General features: G+C 43.1%; 1 protein-coding gene across 1 annotated transcript in view; it reads right to left on the bottom strand.

Annotated features, from left to right (window-relative positions):
• Positions 1-16,224, bottom strand: part of sema6bb (sema domain, transmembrane domain (TM), and cytoplasmic domain, (semaphorin) 6Bb) — a 454,736-nt gene that overhangs the window by 105,755 nt on the left and 332,757 nt on the right. The window contains exons 7-9 of the mRNA XM_070860875.1: positions 12,254-12,344; positions 9,108-9,227; positions 3,965-4,053 (exon numbers count right to left, since the gene is read on the bottom strand). Of these exons, the coding sequence (XP_070716976.1) occupies positions 3,965-4,053; positions 9,108-9,227; positions 12,254-12,344 (300 nt within the window). The remainder of the gene's footprint in view (positions 1-3,964; positions 4,054-9,107; positions 9,228-12,253; positions 12,345-16,224) is intronic.

The raw sequence follows: 16,224 nt of genomic DNA, 5'->3' as shown, positions 1-16,224 counted from the left end.
GGCCTTCCTATGGTATTTCGTCAAAGTGGCAATTCTTTGAGTGAGCCTAAATGGTGATTGTCAGTGGCTATTCGATCATAGAGGGCATCGGAGGCAATCCTAATCTTGTCTTCACTTTCCAGATGGGAATCCTCCCCACAGTCAGAGACACTGAGGTCAACGGTAGCACCTTACTGCCATTCCAGCTGAGAGCAGCTAATTTACTATGGACTGAGATCTGACTTGGCACCTTTCTTGTCTAGATGGATCAATTCCTACATTGCATGCTGCATTTGCCAACTATGCAGGTTCATAAAACACAAGTTAGGCCACAGCTAGAGTACTGCATGCAATTCTGGTCACCACATTACAGGAAAGATGTGATGGCACTAGAGAGGGTACAGGGGAGGTTTACGAGGATGTTGCCTGGACTGGAGAATTTTAGCTATGAGCAAAGATTGGATAGGCTGGATTTCATTCTAGAGACTAGGAGGAGATAGAAGGACCTATTTCTCTTAGCAGAGGGGTCAACAACCAGGGGGCATAGATTTCAAGTAATTGGTAGGAGGTTTAGAGGGGATTTGAGAGGAAATTGCTTCACTCAGAGGGTGCCGGGGGTCTGGAACTCACTGCCTGAAAGGGTGGTAGAGACAGAAACCCTCACCACATTTAAAAAGTACTTGGATGTGCACATAAAGTGCCGTAACCTACATAGCTACGGACCAAGAGCTGAAAAGTGGGATTAGGCTGGATAGCTCTTTTTCAGCCGGCATGGATATGATTCGCCGAAATGGCCTCCTTCCATGCCATAAATTTCTATGATTCTATGATTCACACAAACAACACAAGCTGAGGTCAGTCCTTCCTAATTTGCTAAAATTCATGTCAGGCAGTGCAATTAATACTTATATAATGGCCCGGATTTTCCATGACTTGTGACCGTGTACACGCCATAAGTGCCCCGCAAGTTCTGGGTTTACGCATATGCTACGTATGCGCGAAAACCCAGAACTTGCGATTGGTCAAGAAAGTTCTTATAGATCCTCCACATCCCCGGGAAATGGTCATCCGGTGGTGGAGAGTTCGGCTATTTACCTGTTGTAGGGCGCTTCCAAAGGCAAAGGCACCTGCAGGGTATTTGTGTGTATGTATATATAAAATGGCTGCCAGAGATTCCGCAAAGCATTAGGGGAACCTAGCTAGACAACTTGACTACATCCCTAGTTAACTGATGTAACTGCATTTCCTTACACAGGAACACTGAAAAGGGCGCGCTCAGCAGAATGTCTCTAATCAGCAACTCCCAGACAAGATGTCCTGGTAGAATACTGGACAAAGGGATTCCTGTAACTGTGTTAAGATAAGGAGGTTAGGCGCAAACAGAACCCAAGGACAATAGAGATAAGAGGGTCTGGAAAACATCACGAGGCCATGAGTAACCCCCTAGCTAAGCATGAGGCGATCACGCAGTCCCCTGGGGGTCCGAGTGATTCTTCCAGGATTTATTCGCGCAAACATACCCAACTCTTGCCCAGCAAATGCCCATGAAACACTTACGCCTGGTAAAAGGCCTTCTTTTATCAGCGTAAGGAAGAAAATAAATGTTAAAATAAAATTTTTAAATCATTTTAACATTCAAAATCCTTTAAAATTAGTTTGTTATTTTTGGCCCCTTCAAAAAGTTAAGATTTATTTTTCAAAAAATTAAAAATGTTAATAAATTTGTACTTTAATTAATTTTAAACATGTAATTTTTTTTTATTCCAAGGTTGTGTACATGTGTTTCTTGGGTGATTAGCTTATGGGGATTCCGTACGTAAATGGAATCCCCATAAGCATAATGGGAATCCCCTTTCTGATTGGTTGGGATGGGCCACGTGATCCCAGGAACGCTTGCAAATCACTTGCGCCCCGGGATACATGGGCCTCTATGCAGGCTTACGTATAGAGGCCCAGGGGCACGAGTCTTTGTGGATCCAGGACCATCAGGTAGGTGCGTAGATTTATTGCGGTTCGGAGGCATCCGCCCGTGGGAAATCTTCGACTGCAAATTCAGGCCCAATATTTATGTGTAGAACACATGACATGCCAGAAGATGACCTTTAAAAAAACGTTTTCAACAAAGCAAATGTCAAGTAGGATTGAATCATATTTGACAGCTGCCTTGATTAGGATCAGAATTAAGCTCGAGTGACAACCAACAAAAGCAATTGAGGTTGAGACAATTCATTTCTTTAACCAACATCAGATCGAATATGTGGTTGGGACTGAGACTGGGAATTGTAGGGATAGACATATGCTGAGATGATCAAATACTCTAGCGGACATGATAGCTCTTTTGCTACTGGTGGAGAGAGATATTGTCTGTGGAGGAAAACAAGCCTTGGATGATTAATGAAGACTCGAGGATAAATTGTACATACTGTGCAATGGGATTAAATGGTTGGGGTAGGGTCAATGATAAGGTTGATTGTAGATGCTTTGTGGACTGCCTTTTAAGAAATATTCAATATTTAAAAGAAGTTCCAAATGTGAATATTCAGCTGTTAAATGGTTGGGGTAGGGTCAATGATAGGGTATATTTGTAAATGCTTTGTGATAGGCTGAATGTCCTATTTTCATTTTATGCCATGTTAATATTTAATGTGATAGTAAGAATGTGCAATTAGATTATCAAATTGATTGAATTTCAATTAAAAATTGCCACTTCCCCTGAAGAATTTGATTCCTTGCAGGGTTATAATTCCACGGGTGTTGGTCGCTCACTGGTAACTTGCTCAAGTGGCCATTCTTTATGCATCAGTCTGAACACCAAGATCAGGCTATTTAACGTGATGACTATCACAGTTGTTCCTGACCTTGTTCTCAGTCAATGTTCAACATATGCATTTCCAGGACTGGGTTAGTGAACAGTAACCAGCAGCAGGAACCCTGAAGAATATTCCCTTCCCAAACTCAGGGGCACACAATCAGTTGTGATACCCACCTTACAGCAGATTTGGCTTTGATCACCTAACTCAGCAGAGACTGCAGAATTAAATTGGAACCTTTTGCTAGTATGTTTCTGCTCAGCTACTCACTAGCTAAGCCAATAGCTATCGAGGTAACTGTATATCTGAATTGATCATTCAGTTAAACAGTTGGAACCTCAAATCTAGAATGTTTCAGTTGCCCATTGTCTTCTGTCCTTTCTCAACAGGCTAAGTCGCACCTTGATGTATTGGACTGTCGGTGCATGCTCCAGAGCCGTAAGTCATGGATTGATCCAATCCTGCTCCCACACACCACGTTTCTGAGCATAGCCAAATTAAATGGGGGGGGAGTCACTGAACAGAGAGAGGATGATGTGGTAAGTGAATTGGTAGATCCACGTATGCAACTGGGATCGAGTCTGAATGATGTAAATTCAAAATTGTCAAATTTCATTCAAGACGAGAGATGAGTCGAATTTTTCTCCCGACTGATCGATTGGTGCGTGCAGCAGTCTGTCATCAAAGTGTGCTGCTGATAAGTCAATGATTAGACATTTTAGTGAAAAGTGAGATGAGGGCTGTAAGGATAGATTGAGGGATAAATAATTATGGAGCATGGAATCATGTTATTCAAGACATGGCAATATTATCTGGAGGAAGTTTGGCGCCTTGGATGTATTACCAGTATTTAATCACTTCCCTCAAGCAATTCAAATAACTTAGGTGAACCTGACAATGCTGACTGTACATGATACACTGGACGCTTGACAACCTAAATGGGCTTTTCCCATTCCATATTTTCTTGTGCACCTCCCTCCACACTGGCTGCACTCGATTGTTGAATGGTAGGCAAAGGAAGGGGAGCCCTCAAAAGGGCAGAGCTATCATTTAATTTCCAAGGTTGAGCACTGTTGCCAGTTTCTTTCTAAACATATTATTTACAATATTCACTTGGCACACTACTCTGCAGTCACACCACTCTGCAGTCACACCTACCCAGAGCTCCCAGTTACCTTTTCCAGGTAGTTAAATTCCATAGCGATTTCTCGGAAAAAGAAGAAAACATGCCGACCATATTCTACAGCGTGGATAAAGTATGGTTCTGAAAGAAAATCAGGTAGACCTTAGCCGAGCTTCCTAGCTTATTACCTACATTAAGTACGTTTATTAACCCATTACAGAAATACTGATGTAATTGTAAATTGGTTTAACACCTTTCAATGTAATGAATAGCTTATTGTAATTGTATGGACTCAGTATTCATTATAATCCACTTAAGTCATCACAAATTGTACAAACATAATTAGGTGCAGTGAAGAGAAACTACATTAATATACTAGTTTGCATTAATTATGATGCTGCGCTGCTGATATCTATTTTTTAATATGCACAAGATTATTAAAAGGAAGGTATAGATGTTGAGAAAAGAAACTGAGAGTTAGCGAACAGGAAAGAATGGGTTCAAAGAAAAATATTATAATCTTGATGAAATTGCCACCAGAAGCATTAACAGGTCAAAAGTAATAAAATTTACTATGCAGTCACATTTATTCAGAAAAGCTGCATATTGCAAAAGGAAGAATTGGCACAAACTTGTGCACAAGACTTACAGCAGTGAATGAAAGTATGGTAGATCATTGTAATCCTTGCATTAATGTTTGAGAGAGACAGCAGGGCTGCCCTGTGCAATGGCCTTCCAGTACAAGTGAACATTTTTTCAATGTGAGAACCTGAGTCATTGTGTCAGCAACTGAGGCCAAACCTGGCCACTTGTGGCGTGCACACACTTTCCAGTACGGAGACACTGGATGCGATCAGATTTGGGAAGGCTAATCGATTGGATAGATTTTCCCTTCTTCAGCCCAGGCATGCAGAGCCCAACTGCAACACCTTAACTGGTACCCTTGGCTGAGGTGACCGAATTCAATATAGACAAGGGATCAAATATTCCTGGTCTGTACTGCTCAGTTTACCACTTGACTTCCTGAGCCACTGGGGTGGCTGACTACGGTATATGTAGCAAATATGACAAAACATGAGAGATGCAATAAATATTTATAATGTGGGAAGTTACAATGATCCAATATACTTTATTTAATACGTTTCTGGGATGTGGGCATCGCTGCCAAGGCCAGCATTTATTTCACATCTCGAATTTCAGAATCATGAGGGGTCTAGACAGAATAGATAGAGAGAAACTGTTCCCATTGGCTGAAGGGTCGAGAACCAGAGGACGCACATTTAAAGTGATTACCATTGGATCTAAAGGCGGCATGAAGGAAATCTTTTATTACACAGCGGCTGTTTATGTTCTGGAATGCAATGCCTGAGAGGATGGTGGAGGCAGATTCAATCATGGCTTTCCAAAGGAAATTAGATAAGTACCTGAAGGAAAAAATATTTGCAGGGCTACAGAGAAAGGGCAGGGTATTGGGACTAGCTGAAATGCTTTTTGCAGAGAGCCGGTACGGGCTCGAAGGATCGAATGGCCACCACCTACTTTGCTGCAATGATTCCCTGATTCTATGGTTCTAATTGCCCTTGAGAAGGTGGTGGTGAGCCACTTTCTTGAAGCGCTGCAATCTGTATGGTGAAGGTACTCCCACAGTGCTGTTAGGGAGGGAGTTCTAGGATTTTGACCCAGCGACGATGAAGGAACGATGACATATTTCCAAGTCAGGATGGTGTGTGACTTGAAGGGGAACTTGCAGGTGATGGTGTTCCCATGCGCCTGCTGCCCTTGTCCTTCTAGGTGGTAGAGGTCGCAGGTTTGGGAGGTGCTGTCAATGAAGCCGTGGCGCATTCTGCAGTGCATCTTTTAGATGGTACTCACTGCAGCCACGGTACATCACTGGTGGAGGGAGTGAATATTGAAGGTGGTGGATGGGGTGCCAATCAAGCGGGCTGCTTTGTCCTGGATGGTGTCAAGCTTCATGAGTGCTGTTGGAGCTGCACTCATCCAGGTGAGTGGAGAGTATTCCATCACACTCCTGACTTGTGCCTTGTAGATGGTGGAAAAGCTTTGGGTAGTCAGGAGGTGAGACACTTGTCACAGAATTCCCAGCCTCTGAGCCACAGTATTTATGTGGCTGGTTCAGTTCAGTTTCTGGTCAATGGTGACCCCTTCTTCTTGTTCTTAAGCAGTCCCCGGGAGTCGAGGATGTCTTGCTTCCACACTAAAATGAGTTCTAAGGTGACTGATGAGACCAATGCGGGATCTACAGTCTCTGTCACAGGTGGGGCAGATGGTGGGTGGGGTGATTGGTTTGTCGTAAGCCCCTTCTGCTGTTTGTACTTGGCTTCCGCATGCTCCCCATGAAATAACGCGAAGTGTTCAGTGCCTTCCTGAATGCTTCTCCTCCACTTTGAGTGGTCTTGGGCCAGGGATTCCCAAGAATTGATGGGGATGTTACTTTTTTTCAAGGAGGCTTTGAGGGTGTCCTTGAAGCATTTCCTCTGTCCTCCTGGGACTCACTTGCAGTGATATAGCTCGGAGTAGAGCGCTTGTTTCGGGAGTCTAGTGTCGGGCATGCGGACAATGTGGCCCATCCATCGGAGCTGATTGAGTGTGGTCGATGCCTTGATGCTGAGGATGTTAGCCTGAGAGAAAACGCTGATGTTGGTGCGCCTATCCTGCCAATGATGTTGATGGTGGAGGTTTCGGCGATGGTAATGCTGTTGAAAGGACGGTGGTTAGACTCTCGCTTGTTGCCTGGCACTTGTGTGGCGGGAATGTCACTTGCCACTTATCAGCCCAAGTCTGAATGTCATACAGGTCTTGCTGTATGTGGGCATGGACTGCTTCATTTTCTGTAGAGTTGCTAATAGAACTGAACACTGCAACCATCAGCGAACATCCCCACTTCTGACCCTATGATGGAGGGAAGGTCTTTGATGAAGTAGCTGAAGATGATTGGGCCTACGACACTGCCCTGAGGAACTTCTGCAATGATGTCCTGGGGCTAAGATGATTGATCTCCAACAGCCACAACCTTTGTGCTAGGTATGGCTCTAACCAGTGGAGAGTTTTTGCCCGGATTCCCATTGACTTCAATTTTACTAGGGCTCCTTGATGCCACACTCGGTCAAATGCTGCCTTGATGTCAAGGGCAGTCACCCTCACCTCACCTCCGGAATTCAGCTTTTTTGACCATGTTTGGACCAAGGCTGTAATAAGGTCTGGAACCGAGTGGTCCTGGCAGAACCCAAACTGGGTATCGGTGAGCAGGCTATTGGTGAGCAAATGCCGCTCGATGACACCTTCCATCACTTTGCTGATGATTGAGAGTAGACTGTTGGGGGGACTAATTGGCCGGATTGAATTTGTCCTGCGTTTTGTGGACAGGACACAGCTGGGCAGTTTTCCACATTGTCGGGTAGATGTCAGTGTTGTAGCTGTACTGAAACAGCTTGGCTAGAGGCGCAGCTAGTTCTGGAGCACAAATCTTCAGCACTACATCCGGGATGTTGTTGGGGCCCATAGCCTTTGCTGTAAACATTCAGTTGTTTCTTGATATCACGTGGAGTGAATCAAATTGGCTGAAAAATGAGGGTGGGGAACTCAGGAGGAGGCCGAGATGGATCATCCATTTGGAGCTTCTGGCTGAAGATGGTTGCAAACGTTTCACCTTTGTCTCTTACTGGGCTCCGCCATCACTGAGGATGGGGATATTCATGGAGCCTCCTCCTCCCGTTAGTTGCTTAACTGTCCACCACCATTCACGACTGGATGTGGCAGGACTGCAGAGCTTTGATCTGATCCATTGATTGTGGGATCGCTTAGCTCTGTCTATAGCATACTGCAGAAAAGTATAATTATACTGCAGAAGCTATGCAATGTTATAGCTGTACTACTGGTCAAATACCATTATCAGTGATTATACATTATCCCATGTTCCCTATAATATGGATAAAACAATCAATTTCATTGATCTCTTCAGCTCCTCTCAGCAATTTTTTATTCTGTTTTATGACTCTCACAATTCTTCCTGCCAATTTTTCTTTCAATGTTTTTACATTTTTTTTTCCAGCCTTCCTTAAACTGTCCGGGGCTGTTTCTGTGAACTTTCATTAGCTCTATGAATCCCGCTCTTCTTTGATTCAGGAGATTTCAGGTTTAAATCTCCAGTAATACATGCTATATAGAGACTGACAGATACCTGGGAATGATTACAAGGCAAGGATATAAATGAAAGGTCCAGAATATGTCAAATATTTCAGTGCATTATTATATCTAAAATATGGGTTCTAATCACAGCCTTCAAATTACTTCCTTTCATTTCATTTCCCCCTTCTTCTTCTGAAGACACCGACTCAGGCTGAGGCCTAGTTCCATGGGAACAAACAGCCCTCTCTTATATCATCTTAATGGCTAATTTTCAAGTGTGATCTGAGACAGCGAGAACTGGTTTCCTCCAGGGAGGGTTCACAGCCAGAGGTGGATCCCAATGTGACTACCACCCACTGTCCCAAGCCTGCCATGATCCCGACCTACTTTCCTGGATTGGGCTCCTTAGCAATGCAGGGCAGGCTCCTGGCAGAATCGCTGCCAGACAGAAAGAAGCTGACCACTGCCAAGCAGAGAAATGAGATGCTCCTCCATGGGTTACCCACTACATCCAAGAAAGAGATGGCCCATCATGAAAGGGAGCAGAAGTGACCTGAAGATTTTCGCTGAAACTTAATTTAAGGCCTTGACACGGGGTGAGTGACTGTGGACAGATGAGAAGGAGAGGTGACCAATACTAGGCTCTCTCCATCCACAATGGCCTTATCAAAGTATTTCTCAACTGAGCCATTGGGGAAGCTCCTAATTTGCTAAATGTATAGTTACTGGAAACCTAGTTAAAGACTGAATTAAATGTTAGTGGTTTTGTTGATCAAATTATTACAAAGAAATTATTCACTGTTTGATTGGTTCACCGTTCCCTTTCCCCCTTTTATTTGACTTCATTGCTGAAGTTTATGGGTTCCAGGAGAACCGCCTGTATTGAATTATGCCCTGCCTTGCATTGCTATATTTTGTTTTAATTTTAGAAATGTTTACTTTTTGTTGGATGTTGGTTGTAAAATCCTATAATAAATCTAAGAGTTGCAATGTTATAGAATATTTTACATATTTTCTCTGCTGAATAATCTTGTGTGTGGATGACCTACCTTTGAACCATTTGGAGTCATGTTTGACCGTTCGAAGAGTTGGACTGTCACCCAGGCTCCGATAGATGACAGCGTCAATCGCTAAGAAATCAGTGACCGTCGCAGTAAAAAGTTTATTATCTACAATGTGAGAAAATCAACAACATTTTAGCTTTTGACCAATAAGCACCTTCTAGATTGAATAAGATAGGAGAACATTCAATAACCAATAAAAGCTGGATAAAAATGCTCTTTGCCCTCCAGACTAAATTGGGGTCATTTTCAATTTTGCCGCATGGGGGGCAATCTGGAGAAGTGGATCGCCTAACCGTTGTAGAACTTACTCGATTTCCATTCCATTGACATGCAGGCAGAGTGCCCGAACAGCAATGATATGGGCAATATTGCTTGGGTGCAGCATTATCAGCCCCTTTGGATACAAAGGTTCCACTTCCCATGTCTTTTCTAACATCCTAATTTCTAAATAAGTCTCTTGCTATTTCAACCCTGTATCACAGTGAACAAGTTATCTGGATCAATTCATAATCTTAAAAACATAATTTAGAGCACTCTGACTTTCTAACCCTTCCTGATAACTTGGATTCCTGATATTCAAAATCATCTTTGTCCTTCCTAAAAGGGGACAAAAATCAAAGTGACATCTCGCGTATTTGTTTTTGTAATGTATACATCTGTGAGGATGCTCACAGGTTTGTAGAGCTGTTGCATTATGAGTGGCTTAGCCAGTCACTTGATGTTCACAAGGCTCAATAAAACCCCAGTCAGTGGGTCGAGGTCATCCATGATCAGGCATGCAGTTATGAGCCTAGTGGATGAACTGGTAATGTGTAGTGTGATTGTTAAACCTTTGTTAATAAACCAGCTCGTTCTTAATAGCAATGTGTTGCTATGAATTCTTAAGCAAATAACCCAGACTCGACTATTCTAATGATCTTCTGGTTGGCTTCCCATCTTCCACATTCCATAAACTTCAGCTCATCCAAAATTTTTCTGCCCGGAACATATCCAACTCACCCATCACCCTATCTACATGGGGGACTGTTCCCCTTACTTTCCCAATTTAAAATTCTCATCCTCATGTTTAAATCTTTTCATGTCCTCATCCCTCCCTAACTCTGTAAAGTGCTCCAGCCCTACAACAGCTCCCTAATTCTCTGGTACTCAAACTCCGGCCTCATGATCTCCCACTCCCTTCACTCCACCATTGGCAGCTGTGTCTTCAGCTGCTTAGGCTTCATTCTCTGAAATTCTCCCCCTAACCCCCTACCCTACATCTCCCTCACCTCCTTTGAAATCCTCCTTAAACGCACCTCTTTGACCAAGCTTTTGGTCACCCTTCCTATTATCTCCTTCTTTGGCTCAGTGTCAATTTTATTCTAGTTACGCCTCTGTGAAGCAGCCTGGGACATTTTTCTGTGTCAAATCCCGTTTATCCAGCACCCAACCCCCCCCCCCCGCCCCCCGTGCTCGCTGACCTACATTGTCTCCTGATCCAGCACCTCCCGTGCTCACTGACCTACATTGTCTCCTGACCCACCAACACCTCAAATTTAAAATTCTCATCCTCATGTTCAAATCGCTCCATAGTCTTGCCCGTCCCTATATCTGCAACTTCCTCCAACCCTATAACTCTCCGAGATTTCTGCATTCCTCCAACTCTGGCCTCTTGTATATCCTCCATTCCCTTTGCCTCATCATTGTTGGCTTTGTGTTCAGCCATGTAAGACCTAAGGTCTGGAATTCCCTCTCTAAATGCCTCTCCACCTCCTACCCCTTCTTTACGACCCTCCTTAAAACCTACCACTTTAACCAAACATTGATTCACCTGTCCTAATGTCTCCTTCTGTAGTTTGCTGCCAATTTTTGTCCGATTACACTCCTGTGAAACTCCTTGGGCATTTTACTACAGGCACTATATAAATGCATGTTGTTGTTAAAGGTGCTATGCAAATGCAAGTTGTTGTAATATCTGACATGGTTCATCTTATTCTTTTAATTGAGACTACACATGTCTATGAGTATGACATGTCAAAGTTCATCAATGTTCCCTGCACCATCACACTGACAGTGGCTCTTTATAAGGTTCCTCCCCCTTTCTTTCCACCTGACTGCAGTATGATGGGAGACAGCCACCTTCTGGTATCTCTTCAAAGTGGCAGTCTTGTGTATCAGGACAATAGTTTGATTGCAATGTCTCTTATTATAGTTGAGTCTGGCCTGGCCTCACTTGATGTCCATACATGCACACTTTACAGCATGGGTCATTGAACAGCAACCAGGAGTGTGTAACTCAGCTGGATTTTGCCATTCCCTAGATTCTGAGATTAAGTGTAGCATAATATCGTTCCGGATGAAGATCAGCAAAATCTGCGGTTTGAACCTGGGACCTTTCTGGTCTCCTTGTTCACTACTATTCTTGGCAATGCATTTTCCAATGAACATATTTGGAGGAACTGACGGTCAGTCATTAAACAACAACAACTTGTATTTATATAGTGCCTTTAATGTAGTAAAACATTCCAAGGTGCTTCACAGCAGTGTTATAAGACAAAACAGATAAATTTGACACTGAGCCACATAAGAAGAAATTACGTCAAATGACCAAAAGCTTGGTTAAAGAGGGAGGTTTTAAGGAGCATCTTAAAGGAGGAAAGAGAGGTAGAGAGGCTGAGAGGTCTAGGGAGGGAGTTCCAGAGCTTGGGGCCTAAGCCACTTATGGTTGAGCAGTTATAATCAGGGATGCTCAAGAGGGCAGAGTTAGAGCAGTGCAGATATCCCCGGGGAGGCATTGTGGGGCTGAAGGAGATTACAGAGATAGGGAGGGGCGAGGCCATGGAGGGATTTGTAAACAACGATGAGAATTTTGAAATCGAGGCCTGCTTAACCGGGAGCCAGTGTAGGTCAGGGAGCACAGGGGTGATGGGTGATCGGGACTTGGTGTGAGTTAGGACACGGGCTGCCGAGTTTTGGATGACCAGTCAAAACAGTCAACAAAAAGCAAATTGAAACTGAAATACACCTTCATATTCAATGTAATCTCGCCCAATTAAAGAATTTTATTAAATGTAGTACTTTGTAATTGGTTAACAAATTGATTTTGCATAATTGCAGTTTTAGCAAATCGATGTTAAGGTTTATGGTCTTACCAGCAAAGAGTGCAACGTTGGCTTGTTTCGGATCATACGGACATCTTGCCATACCACTGATACTGGCTCCGAGAGACTCAAGGGTATCCATCTGAAATAAATAAGGACTATCAGCTTGTAAGCGAATGAGAAATTGATCACATTAGTGCTCGGCAAACTGGTCAGAGCTGAGTGCCATGACCATATTTCATTTGAAATGGAAAAGAAAGTCAATTACACTGAAAGTTTCTTATAATCAACTCACACTCCCTTTATATTGCACTCATGCAACAAAGAAATCAATTCGAAGGTAGAAAATAAACAGCCATAAATAAGCTATTGGTCCACTGGCCACTGCTACATTATTAACAGATGTAGTTTTGCAACTGAAGGTTGATTGTAGACGCAAGGACATTGCGGTGTTTGCATTATCTCACTACAATTTGAAACTCAATCTCAGTCTATAATACATTTATCATTACATTTATATTGTTTCAGTAAAGTTTTTTAGTTCAGTTCAGTGTGCATTAGTTATATTAGTAAATGAGTACATATTAAAAGTCTTGTGTAAAGTGTGCATTTCCTTCCTGTGTGCCACACTTCCGGTCACAGTTTTCCTATTACACTCTGTTGTTGACGTCCTAATTGTTGTAAAACAGAGGATTCACCGATTCATTGTGAGCAATGCAATGGGAGATATGCTGTAATAAAAACAGAAAATACCGGGAATACTCTGCAGGTCAGGCAGCATCTGTGGAGAGAGGAACAGAGTTAACGTTTCGGGTCGACGACCCTTCGTCAGAACTGGTGAAATTTCAAAATTAACAGATTATTAAGGAGCACTGAAAGGGGGAGGGGAGGAAAGAACAAAAGGGAAGGTCTGTGATAGGGCCAAGAGAGGTTTGAGAGATCTGCTAGATTGGCTGATTGGCCCGTGGCGATAGCTTGTGTTGGGATTTTTACAAAAACACAAATCTTCTCCCTTCCTCTCCTGAAACGTGCTGACCATCACTGCCAATTCAACCACTCTCCAAGTACCTCACTATGTGCTGGTTTCCCCAAAGTTCAGGGGGCAATAGATGGTACCAACATTGCATTGTGAGCTCCTACTGTAAACTTACTGAATTTTTCAAATAGAAGGGGATTCCAATGACTGAATGTTTACATTATGTGTGACCAGCAGTATTCAATTCTCCATGACAATGCCCAATAACACAGTTTAAATACTTTTTTTATCATAAAGCAGTCTAGCCTCCCAGCTTTATTCAAGTGTTGGGCTACCTTCTGGAAGACAAGACATACTCTTTCTTTCCATGGCTCATGACCCCACATGGAGGTCCGATCTCATCAGTTGAGCATCGGTACAACAAGGCAGGTTTATCAATGCCAACCAAGTCTCAAATGGAATCTCAAAGGCATATGGAAATGCAGATTTTCTAAGAGCTGCAAAACAAATGGTCCACAGGCTGTATCAAAAGTACCTTTGTCACAGAGGAACTAGAAAACACAACCACTTGTAGTGTTCACTCAATAGACTAGTGCAATTTGAGATTAAAAAAAAATGTCAAAAAATTGCTATTTTATCCTTCAAAGGGCATTTAGAAGACGTGCCAGCTACAATATCAATAATATTCTGTATGAATAAAATATATTCCAGACATATTATTACTGTAATAGGCTGTCAGAATTCAGGAAACACTGAGCACAGATTACAAGCCATTACAGATTACAGGAAGAGTCTATTTCTTTTGATCTCTTCACACTTTCGACTATCAAAATGGAACAGAGGCCTCTTATAACTGTTGATTTTATTGAGAAATTAAAATTGGGTAGAGCAAAGAATTACAGCAATTTTTGAAATTCCTCTCAGGAAGGCCTGCTAGTTGTCACAGCTGTATTCTTGCTGACCTGTGTGGAAAATTGCATTGGCTTTTCAAAAACTAAATACTCTTTTCCTTAAAATGTGAGGCCGGCTTTGTAATTCCACACAGAAACCAAGGATTATATTTAAGCACTTAATTTCTGGAACTCTCAGTGGCATTTCAGCAGTGAGAAGATCCAAGTCAACAACTCCGGTAAGAAAGTTGTACCATGGTGTAGCCTGTTACTTCTCTTCTGTAAGAGCACCTGGTCTTCTTCAGCAACAAATATTCAGTAACATAGGTTGGAAGTAACATTCATGTTGCTGCAGCTAAATCCCCACTCCATCCCAAGGAAAAAATCAACCATTCCACATTTGAGGACTCCAGGTATTTGGAGACCTTAGTGCTGGACACCACCATGATTGAACAGAGTAGAAGAGAAGACAAGATTGAGAAACAAAAATGTACAAAGGCTAGTGGATTGGATAAGACTAGACAATAGGGTATAGACTTTCCTCAGTGGTGAATATAGTGCTGCCGGTTAGTGTAACTATTTCCAGAACAACTTCCATTTTCTTTAGTGCACCTTCATGACATTTCATGGTAGACTCCCAACACCAGTCGTTAGTCTCCAGTCGTCCTGGGTAATCCTTGTCATTGGACCAAGACCGAGCTCTGTCAAGTCCATGTGGTGGCTGGTTTTCAATGGCCACCACACGTTAAAAAAATCCATGCACAGGCATCGTCCACCCTTCAAGATGTAATTCGGGATCTGGAATATTAGATCCTTCATTGAAACACCTGTGAATTCATCCCTCTTTGGCATGGAAGCAAGTCACCCTTGCTTCGAGGGACCGCCGATGATGATGATGAGACTCCCAACACTATTAGTGCTCTCTATAGGCAATCTGGTGGAAGGCAAATCTGGTACTGCTGCACCAGCTGAAAGACTAAGAAATAACATCTCAATCCCCAGGGAACCTGCTGCAAATTATTAGTCAGTCATCTCAGAATGTCCTGTCACTATAGGACAAGTAGGCGGCTAGAACTGAAAGGGCACACATGGTAGGCACCAAGCGGAGGCACAGTGGTCTTAAACAGAAACAAGATTGCCCAATTTAGTGTGCGTGAGATGTTTTGGTCATGGATAGGATTTGTGTGGAATGATTTGGGGCAAGGTAGTGGAATGGCTCGGAGAAGGAATAGAGATTAAGTTGTGGAGAAGAGTGTCATGTCAGCAAGTGACTGAGTTGAGTTTGTTGCCAAAGGGAAACAGTGATGGCAGAACCCATTTGACCACTACCTTGGTTCTTTGTCAGCTGAAGTACAAAAGCAGGGAGGTCTTGCTGCAACTGTATAAGGTATTGGTAAGGCCGCACCTGGAGTACTGCGTGCAGTTTTGGTCACCTTACTTAAGGAAGGATATACTAGCTTTGGAAGGGGTACAGAGACAATTCACTAGGCTGATTCCAGAAATGAGGGGGTTACCTTATGATGATAGATTGAGTAGACTGGGTCTTTACTCGTTGGAGTTCAGAAGGATGAGGGGTGATCTTATAGAAACATTTAAAATCATGAAAGAGATAGACAAGATAGAGGCAGAGAAGTTGTTTCCATTGGTAGGGGAGACTAGAACTAGGGGGCACAGCCTCAAAATACGGAGGAGCCAATTTAAAACCGAGTTGAAAAAGAATTTCTTCTCCCAGAGGGTTGTGAATCTGTGGAATTCTCTGCCCAAGGAAGCAGTTGAGGCTAGCTCATTGAATGTTTTCAATAAGGGAATTAAGGGTTACGGGGAGAGGGCGGGTAAGTGGAGCTGAGTCCACGACCAGATCAGCTATGTTCTTATTGAATGGCGGAGCAGGCTCGAGAGGCTAGATGGCCTACTCCTGTTCCTAATTCTTATGTTCTTATGTTCTTATGAAGGTCTCCCTATTGACCTGTCCACAGCTGTTTGGCAGCTGGCAAAACTCAGTTAATGTCTTGTAAGGGAGGTTTAGCTTTCTGAAACATTGCCAAGGGTTCACGGTGAAGTCGCCTCTCCTAGATCTTCAGACAGCAAAGGGTGAGTATTAGCTCAATAGGGGTTGGAGCAAAGTCAGGCCCAAGTGTCAGGGTATTTGACCTGTG

The sequence above is a fragment of the Pristiophorus japonicus genome, chromosome 18 (assembly GCF_044704955.1).
Source record: "Pristiophorus japonicus isolate sPriJap1 chromosome 18, sPriJap1.hap1, whole genome shotgun sequence".
NCBI lineage: Eukaryota > Metazoa > Chordata > Chondrichthyes > Pristiophoridae > Pristiophorus > Pristiophorus japonicus.
The sequence above is the reverse complement of the archived record's forward strand: the minus strand, read 5'-3'. Positions and strand labels throughout refer to the sequence as shown.